This window comes from Chiloscyllium punctatum, chromosome 19 (genome assembly GCF_047496795.1).
Source record: "Chiloscyllium punctatum isolate Juve2018m chromosome 19, sChiPun1.3, whole genome shotgun sequence".
NCBI classification, from domain to species: domain Eukaryota; kingdom Metazoa; phylum Chordata; class Chondrichthyes; order Orectolobiformes; family Hemiscylliidae; genus Chiloscyllium; species Chiloscyllium punctatum.
Genome location: NC_092757.1, coordinates 54,457,997 through 54,478,978, shown reverse-complemented (window position 1 = coordinate 54,478,978; position 20,982 = coordinate 54,457,997). Strand labels below are relative to the sequence as shown.

Below are 20,982 nucleotides of genomic sequence, written 5' to 3'. Positions count from 1 at the left end.
GCCCTTGACAATACTTTGTGTATTTCTGGCTAAGGGAACTGCCATACATCCCAGACAGAGTTACATGCCTCACATTTGGGTCTGTGGTAACTTCAGGCCATCAGTGGTCAATGACCTGTCTTTCTGCTCAATTCCATTCTTTCAATCTAACTGAGACATTTGCTTCCATCAGTCTTTCTAAATCATTACTAATCTTAAAGATCAGAAATTAATTCTTAGGAGTATTCTAATTTGCCATGCCATGTAATGTTAACCATATAACCATTTTACTGAACAACAGGGTGCTTTGGATTAGAGTGGTGCTGGAAAAGCCAATAGGTGAGGCAGCATCCGAGGAACAGGAAAATCGATGTTTTGGGCAAAAGGCCATCATCTTTTCCAGCATCTGCAGTCCGCACTTTTGCTTCCAGCACTTGCAGTCCTCACTTTTGCCTAACAGGGTGCTATGTATGAGCTGAAGATGTTTGAAAAAAGTTTTTTGTCCTTTAATTAGAAATCTTAATGGTTGCAGAGTCACTGATGAAATACTACATCTATTGCCAAACATTGAAAATTTTAAGTTGACATTAACAGCAGTTAAATTATGGGTCAAATGAAAATATACACTCATTGTGTTCATTGATGTGAGTTAAATTACCTAAAGTGATATCTGTTATGGTGACAGTGGCTATAAATTTATCCAGCAATAGTAGGACTTGACACACAAGGCCTTGACAGGGGCATCAACGTGCAGCAACATTGCCATTACTTCCTGGGAGCAACTAGTTGCAGGTCATGCTCCAGACACTAGGAGAAAGTGAGGACTGCAGAGGCAGGAGATCAGAGTCAAAAAGTGTGGTGCTGGAAAAACAGAGTTGGTCAGGCAGCATCTGAAGAGCAGGAGAGTCGACATTTTGAGCGTAAACTCTTCATCAGGAAGTCATAGAGGGAGTGCAGCAAAATCACTGACTAATTCCTGAGATGACAGGGTAATTCTACAATGAGACTGAGGTTGGGGGTGGGAAGAGAGAGAGAGAGAGAGAGCGCAAGAGAGCAAGAGAAAAGTGCGTCAGTGTTCTCTGGACTTTAGTAAAATTGCGCAAGGTTGAAGGGCAATACAGGTTAGATGCAGCTTTAGTGTCAAGAACCCTGAAGGTTCACGGTTCTGAGGACAGGGGTTCTGAGACTCGGGACTTAGGGTATTGACTCTGCTTTCTCTCCACAGATGCTGCCAGACCTGAATTTTCCTAGCAATTTCTGGTTTTGTTTTAAATTTCTAACATCTTGTCCTGGTCCCTGGCTGCTTTGTTTCAGCTTTGTGTGCATCTGCGCTTTTGGGAATTCTGCTGAAGTGTTTAATTATAGTTCTCATGTAGCGGGTTGCAACCAGTTTTACACACTTTGCTGGATTTCTGCAGCGGTTTATTGTGCCTTTCAAAACCTTCAGGGTTCTAGACGCTACAGCTGGGGAAGACATCCTTTCTGCATTTAACCTGTATTGCCCTTTAACCTTGCACAATTCTGGGATCACCATTTATTCTTCTAAACTCCAGAGAACACAGGCCCACTTTTCACTCTCCTCTTTAGTCTCATTGTAGGATTATCCTGCCATCTCAGGAATTAGTCTGTGATTTTGCTGCACTCCCTCAATGACAATTATATTCTTCCTTGGCCAAGGGGACCAAAGCTGCACACATTACTCCAGGTGTGGTCTCACCTCTATCGAAACAATTACAGCATGACTTTGTTCCTGCACTGAAATCCTTTTGTGATTTAAAGGCAAGCACATCATTTACCTTCATTGCTTGCTGCACCTACATGTTTGTTTTCAGTGAATTGTGAACAAGGGCATCGAGGTCCCTTTGGACGTGAACACTTTCCAATCTCTCTCCATTTAAGAAATATTCAACACTCTTCTTCCTTCTGCCAGAGTGGATGACCTCACACTTGCCCACATTATATTTGATCTGTCACATACTGCCCATTCACGCAGCCTGTCTAAATCACTTTGAAACTTCTTAGCATTTATGCTTTCCTTTATTGGTCAGAGCATTGAGTACAGGAGTTCGAAGGTCATGTTACAGAGGACATTGGTTAGGCCATTTTTGGAATGCTACGTGCAGTTCTGGTCTCCCTCCTATTGGAAGGATGTTGTAAAACTTGAAAGGGTTCAGAGATTTACAAAAATGTTGCCAGGGTTGGAGGATTTGAGCTATAGTGAGAGGTTGACTAGGCTGGGGCTGTTTATCCTGGAGCATCGGAGGTGAGGGGTGACCTTTATTGAGGTACATAAAATCATGAGAGGTATGGATAGGGTTAAATAGCCAAGGTCTTTTTCCCTGGAAAGGGAGGGGCAGGGGGGGTTCCAGAACTAGAGGGCATAGGTTTAAGGTGAGAGGGTAAAGATTTAAAAGGGACCAAAGGGGCAACCTTTTCATGCAAAAGGTGGTGCGTGAGTGGAATGAGCTGCCAGAGGAAGTGGTGGAGGCTGGTAAACTGCAACATTTAAAAAGGCATATGGATGGGTATATGATTATGAAGGGTTTGGAGGGATATGGGCCAAGTGCTGGCAAATGGGACTAGATTAGGTTGGGATCTCTGGTCGGCATGGACGAGTTGGACTGATGGGTCTGTTTCCATGCCGTACATCTCTATGACTCTAATAGTCATAGAGATGAAAGTAATGACAATCAGTTTCTGAACAGTGGGCAAGAAGCAAAAATAATAAAAAAGATGCAAGGTAGGTGTCAATTGCACCATTTACTTACCATTTTTCTTGTGGGCTTCCAACTCAATTAATTAATTAAACTCATTAATTTATTGTTAATATGTCGACAATGTTCCTCTTATTTAGTCATTTTTGGTTCTCACTGCTCTGTTCATTTATTAAGATTCTATTATATTTTGCAATTAATATTTTAAAGTTTCAACAGTTCACAGGTCTTCACTCTAGCATAAAACAGTAGGAGATCAAAAGTGTATTGCATTAATTGGCTCTGAGCACATGAATCAAAGAATCTTACAACAGAAAGGCTGCTCTTCTGCCTATGTTAGCTATGTCAGCATTGTGAAGCACTTCACTTGAAGAGGCAGCGCTCTGAAAGCTTGTAATTTCAAATAAACCTGTTGGACTATAACCTGGTGTCGTGGGACTTCTGACTTTAGCATTGTGAAATGATACAAGTTAGATCCAGCTCTCAGCTTACCGCTCTAAGTATTTTTTTTAAATAGATACATCCAATTTCCTTCTCAAAGTAACAATTCAGAGGTAGCAGGGGATAAAATAACTTTGGTTTGTAGATAGAGATGTGCACCAAACTGTTTAGCCACAAGCAGAGGCCACATGTTTGAGAAAAAAAAACCCAAATTGAAGATAGATTGCAAAAAGCAGATCAGACCAGAGGGATTGATTGAGACCCCATAGTTTTCATTAGAGAGAGAGAAAAAGAGAGAGAGAGAGAGATGACTGGTGGTGATTTAACCAAGGGCTACCACATCTCAGGCAAGGGGAGTGGTTGACGGACAGTCCTTCTTGGTGACATCAGGAGGTGATAGGAATTGAACCCATGTTTAGTGGGATTGAAATAAATCCTGAAGTGAAGTGGTCTTGAGATATTCGTCGTTGTTTTTTATTATTTAAAAGAGCTTGTCTTCCATCAACTCACAGTGGCAAAACCATGAATCATATCTTTTCCCGCAAGTCCACTAAACATGGGTTCACAGAGACCTGCAGATCAGAAAATCATTCAGGAAGATAGTGCACCCTCCTGCACTGAATCTGCTCAAAAAGGTACTGTTTGGAATATGAATTTAGCCACATTAATTCCTCAACAGTTTGTATTTCCACAGCACTCCTCATGCAAAAGGAGACATTTAATCAATTTACAGAACAAGGAACAAAAAAAGAACACCACACCCAAGGGAAAGAAGGAGGGAGTCATGAGAGGTTGGGATGTGTGGGGGGAAAAAACATGGCCAAGATGAATTTTCGGGTAGAGGTGGGGTTCTTCAAATCACAGAGGGGTGATGGCAGTCAGATACGTTGATGTGCAGAGTTCCAGTAGAGAGTGACTAATTATTAATTTATTTCTGCACCAGGTAGCACTTCTCCATTTTCAAACTAAATGAATCAATGCCTACTAATAACTGTGAAAGGTGGACCCTTTTCCTGATTACTTGCCTTATTCCCCTCATGGTGATTTGCCCAGTGTCCTCTCAGCTTAAGGTATTGGTTAAACTAAAGACAAGATGAACTTCTCTACATATCGAATCAGCCGGGGCAGGGGCACTAACTACACGGTAAACTTTCATTTCATTGGTATATCAACAGTGTATTTAAAGTGTCAATACTCTCTTCAGCAGCCGACGCAGGAGAGACAGAAGTTTCTAGTTGACGATTATGACTTGCAGAGACAGGAAAAGACATCCACTATTAAATTTCAGTTTTGCTTGAGGAGCTGACAAAAACAGCTCAATGAGACTGGTCACTTGGAAAGTGTGTTCAGTACAAGACAAGCTGAAACACACACAGAGCACAGCCATTTTGAAATATCCCGATCAGAAAAGATTTACTGGAGCAATCAGTCACAGAATAACAGATCACTGGCCTTATTCATATCTCAAATTATACTATTCATTTTACTCCACCTTCCCAAGAGTCTTATCACTTGTAGCCAGTAGATGGCGCAATCTGCCTATTCCCTCATTTTGCACATTTAAACCACATTAACTCAAGTTTCACATTTTCAATTCATGCATTTATTATCCTAGTCAAGAGTGAAATGTACAATCAGAGCAACTTTCTCAGTTAGGAATGGAACAGATGACATTCAAACACCTCATCAGATCTACCTGTTCTTATTTTTTATATAAGTCAACGGATTCAAAATGCAAATGGCTCAAACGTTTTTCCTTTATCCTCCCTATTTTCATGTTTTGACCAAAGAAAGCAGTGTGTTTAACAAGTTAATAGACAAGCAAATTTGAAGAAGAAAAACATGCCAATATGGCCATCTAGATCATCTCTTTAGTAGTTCAAACTCACACAGCAGACTCTGCAGTTTACCAAACCTACACCCACTGTTTTAATTCAATTCCACACACTGACAGTCACCACTGCCAATCTAACTCACTCAGGCCAAACCCAACATTGCCAATGCAGCTAATTTAGAGTGACAACCAACACCACCAATCCTCTTCACCCAGCAAAACACAGATAAGTGCATTTTCATTTCCTAATGACTTCCAACTCTACTAAGCTGTCTGTTACATTATCACTAACATTTATTCACTTTTTGAGGAAGGAATTTCGTTTGAAAATCAGTTTTAAATGAACTCACAAATTTATATTTGAATCTGCTTGTTCTAATGGTCCAAGTCAAGTCACACTCTGGAGATCACCTTCTCAAAACCCATTAATATGTCATCAACCTCAGCAAGATACCTGTGCCCCCTTTGTTCACCGAAGACCCCAAACTCACTCTCTCATTGCTAACTGTTCTCATGATTTTCATTACATTCCTCTGAAGTTTCATTGAACACATTTCTGAAACACAACATCAGGATTGTTCACAAGAATTTCAGCCCATTTGATCTCGCCTTTCCAGAGAATTGCGCTATAGTCTCATTTCTGCCTCAAACTATTTTACGTTACATTACATTACTTTACAGTGTGGAAACAGGCCCTTCGGCCCAACAAGTCCACACCGCCCCGCCGAAGCGCAACCCACCCATAGCCCTACATTTACCCCTTACCTAACACTATGGGCAATTTAGCATGGCCAATTCACCTGACCTGCACATCTTTGGACTGTGGAAGGAAACCAGAGCACCCGGAGGAAACCCACGCTGACACAGGGAGACCGTGCAAACTCCACACAGTCAGTCGCCCGAGGCGGGAATTGAACCCGGGTCTCCGGCGCTGCGAGGCAGCAGTGCTAACCACTGTGCCACCGTGCCGCCCACCATTTTGACCCTTTCATGTTGAGCTACACTCCACCAGATGCACTAACCCTGAAAATTGTGGTGTTCCAAAATTTTCAAACTACCCTAAAAGTTGTTTTTTTAAGCACGAAAACATGTTACCTGTGCAAATAGCCGAATTACAACTTTTAACAAATATAAAATCTGCAGGTTGCAGCAATAACGTTGGTGGGATGTTTTTTCAAAGTGAATATTTTGTTGAGTTCAGTACTACTCATCAGTTCTGCTCAAAGGCAGCAATTTTTCTAAAGGTCTGGAGTGCAATTATCTTTGTCTGACATCGAGAAGTACCCAGAGATCACAGCGGAGAATTATTATTTCCTGCATGGTACAGTGAGTAGGATACCAGTAACTGTATGAGCTTTCCTCAGTCTGTGGTCTAGAAGGGCACAGCAGCAAGATCAGTCACCAACTATCAACTTGCTTAATTATGGGAATCTACACTTCACTTAAAATTGTTTTAACTTAAAGTTACGATTTTCAGAAACTCAACCACAACCTTGAGTGAAGGTGACTGTAAGTTGGAAGCAAAATCCGCTCAGGTAAAATAGTCATAGTCCAGTTTCCACAACAACTCTTACCTCAAAAACTCTCCTCCTCCTCTCCCCCACCCTCCAAAACTCTTGGCAGATTGAGAAGTATCCTATTGTAAATGTAAAGGTTATTGTTCAAGAGTTCACACTTTCTCTTGTTCTAAACAATCAGACCATTTCAGTTATCTTTGTTCTGATTAATGTTTTGCTTTTTGTTTGCATATTTCACCTTGTCATGAAAATCAGTGTGCAGTGGGTTAGTGATATTGCACAACCTGGTTTCCAACCTTGAGAAAGTTGAGATGGGCATGATGCATCATCTCAGACAATGGCCTTCAGGTTCATGTTTAGTCCTGGAGCTTTAAAAAGCATAGACTCTGGGAAACAAAATAGGTTTCAACATACAGCTTCCGTAAACTGTGCTGGAGCTAGGGAAATGAAGGAAAGTGTTGGGCAAAAGCCCAAAGTGTAATGTACCTATTATTATGAATGGAGAGGCTTTAGGGAGTAACGGGCTGAACATTTCTCTATAATTCCATTTGTAGACTCTACCACTGAACTCCTTCATACCCCAAAGCACCCTGAGTTTCCTTGGCAACAGCCACAAGTGTTCACAAATGTCTGACAGATATTCACATCAGGAAGTGAGAACATGTGCGTCTTTATTTATAATGTTGGCTCAGTCATCAGGCTTCATCTACTGGAGATTTGATCTACTTCTCAAAAAGAACTTGACATTGTCCTCAACTACATTAGGGCACGTCTGCTCTACAAATATTGAAGGGGTTTGGGGGGTCGTTCCAATTATGATAACTAGCATCAACATGGTGATTTATTGTTCTCAGCAAATCTAAGGCATGGGTACAGAAGATTTAGAAACGTATACACAAGTTAAAATGCAAGCACAATAAATAAATATGCCACAAAATTAATCGAGGAATAATGGATGGGATTAGTTGCAGTATAGCAGCTGGACAGATATTTTAATATTGAATATTTAGTCTCCAGCTTTATCTCACCATATCAGCATGATAATCTGCTTTCCAGTCTTACATTCCAGTCCAAATCCTGTCCTTCGAATGCCAGACTACTGTTTGCTCCTTATGATCTCTGTGTCAGCTTCAAAGACTGACTTTTCTTTCATCACATAACCTGCTTCAGCAAGTTCTCTCTCAAAAGTATTTTAACTTTTGATTCTCTATGTATTTTCAAAAGCCTCTGAAAAAAATCCACCTTTTCAGCCATGTCTCACCCCAGTTCCACTCCAATTCCTTTCCCTTTTGTGCTCCTGTTTCTGCCGTGCTAAATTGCATTGTGAGTCATGATATTCTGAGGAGCCTGGATAAATTGCCATTGCCCATTCTCAACATGAAGTTGTTTTCTGCCCAACAGATCATACTACATGAAATGCTGCAGTTAGCTAATCATAAACAGTGGGTCAAGTCTGATAACTGAGTTTTAAATGAAGATGGCTAAACTCCCAAAACCTTTCATTGGCTTGCATCAGTTTCACAAATAGGTGCCTGCAGTTCATGGAGCAACCCCATTGCTTAATCCTCCAAGTGCAAATACTGAAGCCATTCATCCTCACCGTTCAGTTGTGGCAAACTGCAGCTTTCAACTTCAAAGCACCTCCTTTAGAAACACAGCCAACTACTGTTTTTTTTAAAAAAAACCTCCTCTGGAGGGCACTTGGCTTGTAAAAAACAAGAATGTCCAATGAACCAGTCGCTGCTACTTAATCCTTCCAAACCTATGGTGCTTGGGCTGTCACAAATGATGAGAGGGCAAGTGGGTATTATCAATCACTGAGTCTTCTATGCACAGATGTTACATTTGTTTGTACACAGACTTTAGTGCTTTAACTTAGCTTCTGGATTCCACAGTTTAAGAGTTCTGTCTTTCTCTTTTGTATAATAGAATACGCTTCCACCAATTAAAATCAAATACCAGCACCTAAGGCGAGCACATTCAAACACATGCAACGTGGCTTTCAACTTCAAAATAAAATCATAAAGGCTTTAATTATAAACTGCTCACATATAAGAACAGGAAATTTAAATATACGAATAGGTCTATATGGAAATTCTAATCATTGGGGAAAGTTGATAATTTACAATTCCTTTCACTTCATTTAAATACACAACATAATTCTGCCCAATGTCAGTGTCTGCAATACCAGAGTTGGTGGCAAACGGGGGGGGGGGGGGGGTGCAGAGGGAGAGGTACACACTTTCGTTCTACAGCTCAGGCAGGAAACCTTACAAGGTAACTGGAGGGAGTCAAGATCATGTGTCAGAATAAGGAACTTTATCAGGATATAACATACAAGCTTGTACAAATAATCAAAGTGCAAGTTAATGAGTTATGGGTCAAAACAGGCAAATAAAAATAAACAGGAACACCTTGCCAACTCAGTGAAAACAGATGTGAAGCAAAATATCTCAAACCTTAATTATAAACAGAAAAATGATTTGTTCTGGTTGAACAGTATTTGCTGCATGGACCTCAACCAGATGTTGTGAGGGGAGGTAGCTTGCAATAGAATAATGATTCCAAATGGTAAAAGTTGATCCAAGTTATCAGTTAGCAAAAGCATGTCTTGGAATTGTACCTGTTGAGATTGCACTTGATACTATTAGATCAAAACACCGTCATCGATCCTCAGTTTCTGAGAGAAACAAATAAAGAGAGACACTAACAGACATACTAACATATTAAGCACTTTTGTCAATTGGGGCTCACTGTAAGAGACCTACAAAACAAAGCAAAACATCATTTCCCACCCTCCAATAATTCCCATCTCTTCTGCCAAGATGGAAACCATATTACCACATCAACCTATGCACAGAAGGACTGTGTGGACAGTTGACTGCAATAAAGTATGGAATGTTTAAATGCCAACTATTGTTGATAAGCAGTGGGTCCTAAATAAAATCATTGGTCCTTTACTCAGGCGACCAGTCAGAATTTCAAACTTTGGTACCATCTCAGGCCCTTGCAGATTCCCCAATCTTGGTGAAACCTGTACTAATTTCAGCAAAGAGCGCAGCGATCCATCACTTTGCACTATTGAAGGCAAAGCCACAAACTAAAGCTGTCACAGGTTTACACTTCACTCTCCATGGCTCAACTCGTCACAAAACCTGCCTCAGTCAGAAGGATGATTATTCAGTTCCACCTCTAGAGGTTTGAGCACATCATAAAGGTTGGTAGGTCATGCAGTACTAAGGGAACAAGGCATTGTCGTAAGTCCTGTCTTTCTCTTGTGACTTAATTAGCCAAAAGATGGGGGTCGAAGTCCCACCTGCTCCAGAGGTGTGTCACAGATGCTTAAAGTTGATTAAAAAATAATTAAATAAAAAGTGGCCCCGCCCCAACTTTGCAGGCGGACATGAGACAATCCTACAACATAACTCAAGCAGAGGGGATTCTTTCTGGGTAACACTTATCCTCAAACTGTACCTTGGAGAAGTGACTTGGTCATTTATTTTGTCACCATTGTGAGAGCTTATTAAGTACAAACTGATTGCCACGTACAACATTGACTACACTTCAAAAGTACTTCACTGGCAAGAAGATGCTTCAGGCCATCTATGGGTTTTAAAAGATGTTGCATGAATGAATAATAATTCACAAATTTAACTCAAAAGCAATTATTTGTATAATCCTGCTTGTGTGGAATTGCTTCAATGCTGCAGTAGTGTTCGCCATGATACATATTATCACTTTTACCCAACAAAAACTCTTTTTTATATCTACATTATAGAGCTACACTAAATAGTACCTTCCGCAGCAGATCCGCATGATTCTGAACCAACTCAGTGTACTTCTCCTTCAATTTTGTGTATCTTTGTTCATTGGCTTGAGCTTTCCCTGGGAAAGAAGACAAACAAAATTGTCCCATCTATTTCTTCACAGTGGATGAGCAGTTCTTAAACATCAAAATGGTTAAACTTCACCATTTAAGTGAGCTCAGGTTCCACTTCTCCACAATCACTAAACTCACACTGACCCAGGACTTTAAAAGATATTCATCACATTTACAAAACACACAGGAGCAAAGCTGCACTCCAAGATGGCGGCGGTAGCCTGTCCACTCCTCAGCACCAGGCCTGCCACATCCTTCTTTCTCCTTTATTTCCTTCTTTTCTTTTTCATCTTCATTTTTTTTCTTTTTGGTTTTGAAGGTAGCAGGGACAGGCTGCAAGGCGGTGAGAACAGGCAGTACTGGGCAGCCAGGGGGCGCAGGTCGAGTCCTTGTGAGGAGAGCAAGCCCAGCACATGGCCAGGCGCTGACAGACTGTGGTATTCAATTATTAATTGTGGTCCTTTGCTTTTTGACTTTTTAGTAAGGAGAAGTGTAATGTTTAACTTTTAAAAATTTGTTTCTTTTTTTTGGTTTGTACCTTAAGATTTTGTACCGAGGTACCTTTGTACCTCAGATAGCGCCATAACGGGGACTTGTAAATTTTCACTGTACTCGTGTGATTACATGTGACAATAAACCTAATTCATTAACTTTGAATATACAGACCAGCAAGCAAACCTTCCAATTTTTCAGAAACATTATAACTTACTTTCGATCTCTGTGAGGTTCTTCTGGGCTTTCTCGGTGTCATCTTGTCTTTTCTTCACCTCCTCGAGTTCGGCCTTTAAGAACTCATTCTCATCCAGAGCCTGTTGCTTCAAGTGCTGTTGTTCAGCCAGGTCTGCCTCTAACTCACTGATCCGACCCTTCAATTGGGAGATGAGACGTTTGCTCTGAAACAGGCAAAAGGAGGCGCCTTTGGAATTTTCAACAATTTCCAAGGTGAAAACACTAAGCCCTACAGAACCAGACACCATGGAATGAAACGAACAGCAAGGAAGAGGCAAGCCTTTGACTGACTACCATTCTGTGAAGGACCCTGAGAGGTTTCCTATGGAAAATATGCATTGTTAAGACAAAATCTGTAAACGATTATTAGTTAACGTGAAATTTGGGCTTTTCAAAGCTTACAGATTGTAAGAGGAAAGAGTGACACTACTGAGTCCTAAAAATTTGAGGAAAGAATAACTTACAGTTGGAGACCTACAAAGGCTTCAATAAAGCAATAATTCAGCAAGGGGAAATGCCATGTAGGACAGACACACGTGTGTGTACTTAATGTGCACAGGTGCACACATAAGAGGGAGATAGAAAGAAAATGAGGGAGAAAGTGAAAGGCAGAGAGGTGAGAGAGACAGAGTGAGAGAGAAAGGGAGAGAGAGACAGAGATAGAGAAGGAGAAACAGACAAATCGAGACGGGGTGTGCGAGGGGAGAGATACACATATGTATCAAGGCACATAAAAGTTGAAACTAAGAGGCAAGGAGGAGGAACCACTTGCTCACCCTCAACCTGAACTAACTTTATACACTTGCAACCAAGATAGAATCGGCACTTAACCCAGGAAATTGGGGCACAGTGAATCAAACTCAATCTCTTAATGAAAATGGTCATGACATTTCAACACAGTGCTGTCACTAGGCACACCGGTGCCTTTTTAAGTACCCATGAATTGGAAAACCTCAAGACAAAGCTAACTCTTATTTGTAACACTTCATTCAAAATTGCTGTGATAGTGTCAAAGTTGAAACATTAGTATTTCACATTGTCAAATAAAGCTGTTGGCAATAATAGCTGTCAATTGCATGGTGCATTGCATGGTATTCCTGTTTGCTCTTTAGTAAAGACACTTAAGTGGTTTGTATTGAATAGTTAATGAGCCTGTTAAAACAGCGGACAAAGGAATGCCATAAACATAATTGACCATACTTAGTTAGAAAATAATTTCAAATTTTCAGGCTCAAATGCTTTCTCCAGGTACAACCTGTTGTGGACAGACAAAACTTTATAATTGTACTGGAAAGCTTCTAGCAATACAAATGGACACAATATGAAAACTGCAGTGAAATCCTAAAGAAATCAGTGCAGTGGGAGGACGTCAGCCTGACTGATGGTAGTGGCTTCCAGAAACCAACAGAGCTTTCTCTGTACATAGTTTACTTTAAAACATGAATGAACCTAACTGTGCTTCTAACAGCCTAAAATTAGCTCTTCATTCACACAAATTCAGAGCACCAAACTTTCAATAATTTAGCTGAAATTAGGACAAACTTCGCAATGAGGACAGCAGGTGGGAGAGATGTCAGACTGGAAGGAAACATTTCAGGCACCAATGTACGAAGTGTGCTCGACAGATAAATTCCTCTCAGCCGTATCCGTTCAGTTCAGGATAATAGATACCTTCCTGGCTATAACAATAGTTATTCTTTCCTTTATGTTATTTTCTTTTCTTAAGCTGGTCGGAAGGCTGTCCAGAAAGAAAGAAACTTTTGTTGAAAGAACAATCTATCAGGTCTCTCAGAGATGTTCCAAAAGAGTTCAAAAAGCTTGACACCAAATGCAGTCACTTCCCCCCCCCCCCACCCCCACAGATATACGTATCAATCAATTTGCCTAAAGTCCAACAGACATCAGTGAGATGAAAGGCCTGTCCAGCTAGTACAGATCAGCAATAAAAGATATGAGAACAACATAAAACAAGGAAGTTTGTGAGAAGGTTTGTAGCTCGGGTGCTCATTGTTGTGGTTCTGTTCGCCGACCTGGGAATTTGTGTTGCAGACATTTCGTCCCCTGTCTAGGTGACAGCCTCAGTGCTTGGGAGCCTCCTGTGAAGCGCTTCTGTGATCTTTCCTCCAGCATTTGTAGTGGTTTGAATCTGCCGCTTCCGGTTGTCAGTTCCAGCTGTCCGCTGCAGTGGTCGGTATATTGGGTCCAGGTCGATGTGCTTATTGATTGAATCTGTGGATGAGTGCCATGCCTCTAAGAAATCCCTGGCTTGTCATGCATGACAAGCAACATGAGTTTGACTGGGACAACACTGTTTGGCTTGTCCTATAATAGTCGTGTTGTCCCAGTCGAACTCATGTTGCTTGTCATGCATGACAAGCCAGGGATTTCTTAGAGGCATGGCACTCATCCACAGATTCAATCAATAAGCACATCGACCTGGACCAAATATACCGGCCACTGCAGCGGACAGCTGGAACTGACAACCGGAAGCGGCAGATTCAAACCACTATAAATGCCGGAGGAAAGATCACAGAAGCGCTTCACAGGAGGCTCCCAAGCACTGGGGATGTCACCTAGACAGGGGACAAAACGTCTGCAACACAAATTCCCAGGTCGGCGAACAGAACCACAACAATAAAACAAGGAACCCGCAACAAAAACAGAAACTGCCAGAGAAACTCAGCAGGTCTGGCAGTAATGTGGAAAGAAAGCAGAGTTAACAATTCAGATCCAGTGACTGTTCTTCAGAACCTTCTTCTGAAAGTGGGTTACTGGACCCAAAACGTTAACTCTGCTTCCCTCTCCAAAGATGCTGCCAAACCTGCTGAATGTGGAGAGACTTAAGATGATGGATTTATTCAACTTTAAGTGGAGAGAGTTAAGAAGTGAAGTAACTGAAGCTTTCAAAATCATCAGTTTTTAATACAGTAAAACAGGATAAACTGTTTCCAATGGCAGTGACTTGATAACCAGAGGGTACATATTTATTTGTCACTGTTGTCATGAGTGTTCTGCCCAAATCCAGGTCCTTGATTTGTAATAGCCTTTCCATATCTGTCTAACCGATTCTATTCTTTTCCTTTGCCAATAACTTCCTTCAATTTTCAAGTCATCTGGCATTGATATTCTTTTCCTCCCTGTTTCTTGTCAAAATCCAACCCCTGTAACCTCTCTTCAAACCCTACTCCCTCCTAAAAAGTGACATACCAAGACTCTCTGCCTTTTCCAAATTACATTCAAGAAATTTAGATTAGATTAGATTAGATTACTTACAGTGTGGAAACAGGCCCTTCGGCCCAGCAAGTCCACACCGATCCGCCGAAGCGCAACCCACCCAGACATATTCCCCTACATTTACCCCTTCACCTAACACTATGGACAATTTAGCATGACCTGCACATTTTTGGATTGCGTGAGGAAACCGGAGCACCCGGAGGAAACTCACGCAGAACAGGGAGAATGTGCAAACTCCACACAGAGTTGCCTGAGGCGGGAATTGAACCCGGGTCTCTGGCGCTGTGAGGTATCAGTGCTAACCACTGTGCCACCATGCCGCCCAAATATACTTAATCATCATCTCTCCAAAACATTTCCTTCAAATTACTTTATCTGTCTACAAATCATTTCTTTCCTCTTCAAAACCCGTGTTTCAGAGTTATTTAGGAAGTCTGTCTCCTTTTGTAAGGCCCAAGTCTCACATCTGTACCAAACAACACTCCAAAATCAGGGTCATTCCACATCGCTTCCTGAGTTGCTTATTCAGTTTTCCAGTTACGAACTGTCTCAGCGGACAGTTATCCATGTTGTTACTTCTTAGTTGCATTTGCCATCTGTAGGTATTATGCTTACTAAATACGGAGTTCTTGCACCCGTTGTAGTTCTCTGCCTTCTATGAATGAATGAATGAATATTTCTTGGTTATTTAGAGCTATGTATCACTTTAGTCTCGTCAGTGTTGCCTTTTATTCCAAAGTTCATACGTGCTGTTACCATTCTAACAACTAGTGCTTGTAACCATTCTCCTGTGTTTGCTACAAGTGTTTGGTCATCTGGAAATCCCAACCAATGTTAGCATTCACCTGAAGTTTAATACCAGATTTTGTAATCTTCAAACGCTTCTTTGATCATTACTGCTGCACAGGCATCAAAGAGGCCTGACAATAAACACCACTCTTGTCAAACTCCTCAACCAAGTACGGGTTCTAACACACTGTTGGCTTCTTTCATCCTTTACTATTTGTCCCCAAGTACAGATTTCTTATGAACTGCATCTACTCCAGACACTTTTGCATTTATCTTATTTACTGCTACCCTTATCTCAGATATTTCTGTTCCTATGAAATCAATGACATAGAAAGAGCGAGTAATATTGATGGTCATTTCAAGTTTTGTTTTGTTTCTGGCATATGGTTCATCAATATGTTCCTTCCATCCTCGTGCTATTATTATTTGTTCGTAAAACATCTTCCTTAATTGATACTTCAATACATTGTGCCAAGTGTCATAAATCTCTTTTGCTAGGTCTATTCTTCAGATTTGATCCCAACTGTTCACGTATTTCACAATACTGTTAACTGCTGCCTCTTGGCTTTTCCATTTTACCCTTCTAACCCACTATTCAAGGGTCTGCATTTCAGCATTCCTTATTGCTTATTTTCCATTTTCCCTTTTCTGCTAATTTTTGAAACATTGTAGTTGCAACCCATGATTTCTTAAGCCTGATTTCTCTCAGAAACACTACACTCTTTGATCGGTTTCCATTGCTCAGTCATCTTGGTGGTACACTTGCCGTTTCCAGCTGATACTTTACTTTTATAAAGAATTTATTTACTTATTTCAACTTGAATGGGTTCCACTGGTTTCTGTATATTCCCACCTGGATCTACTTCAGGAATTCTATTTCATTTTCATCAGATTATGATCTGAGTCTACACCAGCTTCTACGTGAACTTTTGAGTTCTTAACTTGATAATATTAAGACAAAGATCCAGGAATTGAAGTCCGATTTACTGTATTGACAAACATTTGCTGCATATTGTTTTCCTCTATAATGCTTAAAACATGCAACTGTTGAGTCCTGTTCTTGAGCAAAAATTGACCAGCTTTTACCCCTGGCTCATTTATTATACCAGAACCAAAAGGTTTATTGTCTTCTTTATTGTCTCTTCCTTCTCCAAACAATGTTTTCCAATCTCTTTACAACAATCATGCAGCTCTTCCCACTCTCCTGTTCAATTTTGTTTCAATTGTGTCATATGTCTCATCAACTTCCCTGTGTTGATGAGACATAGTTCACTTCTAGGTATATATTCCTGAGTAATGGACAGTGGCTAATGGTTGCCCCTTTAATTTCACTAGCACCAGTCTGCCTGACTCGAATTTCACTTCACCCTCAGTGAGCAACTTTCTTATAAAATAACACAGCTACTCCCTGTTCCTTTTCATCTAATACGGAGTATATAATTTTCATTTCATCAATTATGAAGCCATCTTTTCCTGTTCACATAATCGCAATTTGTTTAACTTCTTACTTTAGCATCTCTAGTTCTCCGTTCCTGTTCATACATTGCATTTCTTTGTATTACAATGTTTGTAAATGTGAGAATTTTGCTGGTTTGCGATTTGAGACCACTCATTTCTTTTCTGAGCACAACTGACAGGTTCCCAGCTCAGCTCCAAGAGTTTGTTTGTGCTGAAACCAACATGAGCCATTTTCTTGTCTACTTTCCCTGGTGATGCGCCAACGCCTTCCACTCAACCGTCAGTTTACGTGCCAGCAACATAGCCATGCAGGTAGCCCTGGGCTACAATGATCCCAGCAAAAGACTGCAAACATCAGACCTTAGGAACATACTTAACGATAATTGGCAAAAGAGCCAGAGCTGAGAATTCTTTTGTGTACCGATTTTTATTGCAATCTGGATGCACGATGAGGTTGCACAGTAGAATCAAATAAATTTCCAAAGGGATATGGATAAATTCTTGAAGGATAGAAGCTTGCAGGGCTTTGGAAAATGGTACGAACTGAATAGTTTGTTCAAAGAGGCAAAATGGGACAAATGGACTCCTTCTGCGCTGCAAGATTCTACGATAATAGTAAGTGATGACTGAATTTGACAAAGGCAGAGTTTGGCTTTTTTTTGTTGGTCTTAGAACTCTTTTATCAGTATTACTTGCCCACTGAAAGTTGCTGGCATGTTCTCATTTGTTATGGTCATCAGTCAAATATATGCAGTCAGCTGTGCTGTGGAATTGCGTATAATCACTGCCTGTGGCAATCAGTGATTTGTACTAATCAAAATCAACAGTCGAAAGCCATAATAGGCCTGGTACTTTGTTGTCACAATCGTTTACCATGATCAGCACAGTTTGCTGGTAAAGAGCATTTTAACAGCAGTTGCTTTAAGCCAAGTACCTCAGTTGGATCATAAATCTGCACCATCTAGCATATTAACTGCTAATGTTATTACCTAGTCGCTATAAAGAATTCCAAAGAAAAATCAATGACTGCAGTACTTAGACCTTACTAGCACTTTAAACTACTCAGCTTTTACATTCAGAAAGTTGATTTTGGGTCACGAGCAAAAACTGGACATTCACTGACATTTGTTTCAATAGCGTCAATGTACTGAGCAGCCAGTTACATCAGAGAGGCCAAGTGACTGTTTAAGGATCAACAAGCTGGATTTACTATAAGCACTTTAGCAGAGAAAAACATCCCAAAGTATTTCACAAATGTGCAAACAGTTACAAATGAAGTTACACCAAAAGGAGAGACTTTAGGAGACAATGACCATAATCTTGACTGAACTAGTGGGCTTAAAAAAAGCTGTAAAACGAGAAAAGGGAGACTGAGGGGTGGAGAGAAGTGGGGGGTTATTCTAGTGGAGTTTGGGTAGATTTGAAGTTCAGTCATTAACAATGGGAAAATTGAGAGTCAGGGCAGTTCTGGCAGTGGGAGGGGGATGGGACAGTAGGTCTTGAGGAATTGCACGGCTGGGTGCAAATACAAGGATAACAATTTTAAACTGGAGACACTGGGATATAGGTAGCCAACATAAGCTGGTGAGCACTGCATGTGGGTATATGGAGTTTGGCTGCAGATAGCTTAATTTCACTGCATGGGGAACTGACTGGAGAGACTGAATGGCTTCTCCCTATTCCTGCAAGAGTCATTTATAATGACATGCTGATTAACAATGTTTGGATGAGGATGAAATTTCATTAGAAAGAAAGTACCTACAGAGCCAACATGGTTTTGTCAAAGGAATGTTGTGTTTAACTTATTTATTGGAGCTTTTTAAAGAAGTAACTTGTGCAATAGATAAAGGGGATCAAGTATTGTATTAGATTGCGAGAAGGTATTTCATAACCACAAGTTATTATGAAAAGATAAGCTCACGATGTAACATATTGGCTTGGATAGAAGATGGGCGGGCTAACAGGAGGCAGAGAATAGGAATAAATTAGTCTTTTTCACACTGGTAAGATGTCACAAGTGGTGTACCACAGAAGTTGGTGCTGGAGCATCAACTCTTCACAATTTGGTACAGTTGCAGCATTTAAAAGGCATCTGGACGGGTATATGAACAGGAAGGCTTTCGAGAGATATGGGCCAAGTGCTGGCAAACAGAACTAGACTAGATTAGGATATCTGGTCAGCATGGACGAGTTGGACCGAAGGGTCTGTTTCCGTGCTGTGCATCTCGAAGTGAGATAAGATGTGGGATAGAATTCAAGTAGCAGAGCTGAGTGTGCATGGTTAGCAGGATGGAAGGCAGCTAGAAGAACATTATAATAATTCAGTCTGGAGGTGACAAACGTGGCAAGAGTTTCACAGTAGCTGGAATGAAGCAGGGACACAACTGAATCAAGTAACTTCAGTGAAAGTAATTGCTCTTATGGAAACCTCGAGGTTGAACAGGACACAAACAGCCAATGGTCTGATTTAATGGGAGTCAGTGGCGAGGAAAAGAGAGCTGGAATCAATGACAATGGTCTGCAGTTTAAAATATCTGCAAGCTTTAAGTAGAAAATCTTGCAATGGACATTAGAAAAGCAGTTTGTCAACACAATTAGTAAGGTTGAAAAGTGTGGTGGAGAGTTAGAGTTGTGTGCTATCATGATAGCCATGTGATGAGGTCATCAAAAATCAGCATGAGAGTGAGGAAGGGGAGAAAGATGAAGATAAATCCGAGGAGGATGCCAGAGGTTGGTGGGAAGAGATGCTCTTGCTGGAGATGCCTGCGCTGTGACCGGCCAGGCAGAATCCTGAAAGGATAATCGGATTGAGCTGGACGACAGTGATGAAAGGATATTGGTAGAGCATAGTACAGCTGTTTGCAGAGAGGTCAAGCACAAGAAGTGAAAATATACCATGGACATGTACTCAGAAGGTCTCACAAATGAGACTCAGTGAAGTCACTTTTGAGAGTACGTTCATTGCAACAAGTATCAGTCAGTTACCTCGATTCTAAGGTATGAGACAGCAGTAAACTGACATCCTACCTCAACTTTAAAATTCGCCATTTCTTCCTTCAGTGATGCAATTTCCCCGTAGAGTTGTTCAATCAACTTATCCCTGGGAACAGATAAATTCAAACTATAAATGCCAGTATATAACAATGACTGAAATCCACTGTGGATCAACTGACAATAATTAGGAAGCCAACCTCATGACTATTATCAAGTATCAGTCTATTTCAAAGCAACTGGTTGCTACAGAAAGGTTTAGATATTTGACTTAACTTTTAGTTAGAACTTTCCCCATTGTTACTTCCATCGCAAGTCCATTTGATGGTAACCCGAGGATGTTGATGGTGGGGATTCAGTGATGGTAACACCATTGAATGTCAAGCGACAGTGGTTAGACTGTCTCTTATTGGAAATTGTCATTGCCTGGCATTTGTGTGGCATAAATATTACTTGCCATTTGTCGGCCCAAGCCTGGATATTGTCCAGAATTTATTGCATTTGAACGTGGACTGCTTTAGTATCTGAGGAATCGTGAATGGCGCTGAACCTTGTGCTATCATCAGCAAACATCCCCACTTCTGACCTTATGACAGAGGAAAGGTTATTGATGAAACAGCTGAAAATAGTTGGGCCAAGGACACCACCCAGAGGAATTCCTATACTGATACCCTGGAGTTGAGATGAATAACCTCCAAAAGCCACAACTATCTTTCTAAGTGCCAAATATGATTCCAACCAGCAGAGTTTTCCCCGATTCCCACACTGATTCCAGTTTACTAGGGTTCCTTGATGTCACACGATGTAGGCTGTCATTCTCACCACTCTGGAATTCAACACTTTTACATTTTACAGAATTGCAAAGGAGGCCATTCATTTATTGCGTCTACACCAGCTGTATGCCAAGCATACCCATACCCTGGCACATCATTTCTATCCAAATAATCATCCAATGCTTACTTGAATGCCTCAACTGAATCTGCCTCCACCACAGACAGTGCTTTCCTTCCCTTAATGACTCTCTATATGAAATGTCACATCTTACATCACATCTTCATTTGCACTTCACTTTAAATCTTTGTCCACTCTTTCTTGATTAGATTAGATTCCCTACAGTGTGGAAACAGGCCTTCCGGCCCAACCAGTCCACATCGACCCTCCGAAGAGTAACCCACCCAGACCCATTTCCCTCTGGCTAATTGACCTAACACTATGGAGCAATTTGGCATGGCCAATTCACCTAACCTGCACATCTTTGGACTGTGAGAGGAAACTGGAGCACCCTGAGGAAACCCACGCAGACATGAGGAGAAATCCACACAGACAGTCATCTGAGGCTGGAATTGAACTTGGGTCCCTGGTGCTGTGAGGCAGCAGTGCTAACCACTGAGCCACCTTGCCACCCATAAAAGTAAC

At 41.0% G+C, this 20,982-nt stretch overlaps 1 protein-coding gene across 2 annotated transcripts in view; it reads right to left on the bottom strand.

Annotated features, from left to right (window-relative positions):
* Window positions 1–20,982, bottom strand: part of hip1 (huntingtin interacting protein 1) — a 348,681-nt gene that overhangs the window by 48,311 nt on the left and 279,388 nt on the right. For both annotated transcript variants that reach the window (XM_072589441.1, XM_072589442.1), the window contains exons 13-15: window positions 19,603–19,675; window positions 11,075–11,258; window positions 10,282–10,370 (exon numbers count right to left, since the gene is read on the bottom strand). In XM_072589441.1, the coding sequence (XP_072445542.1) occupies window positions 10,282–10,370; window positions 11,075–11,258; window positions 19,603–19,675 (346 nt within the window). The remainder of the gene's footprint in view (window positions 1–10,281; window positions 10,371–11,074; window positions 11,259–19,602; window positions 19,676–20,982) is intronic.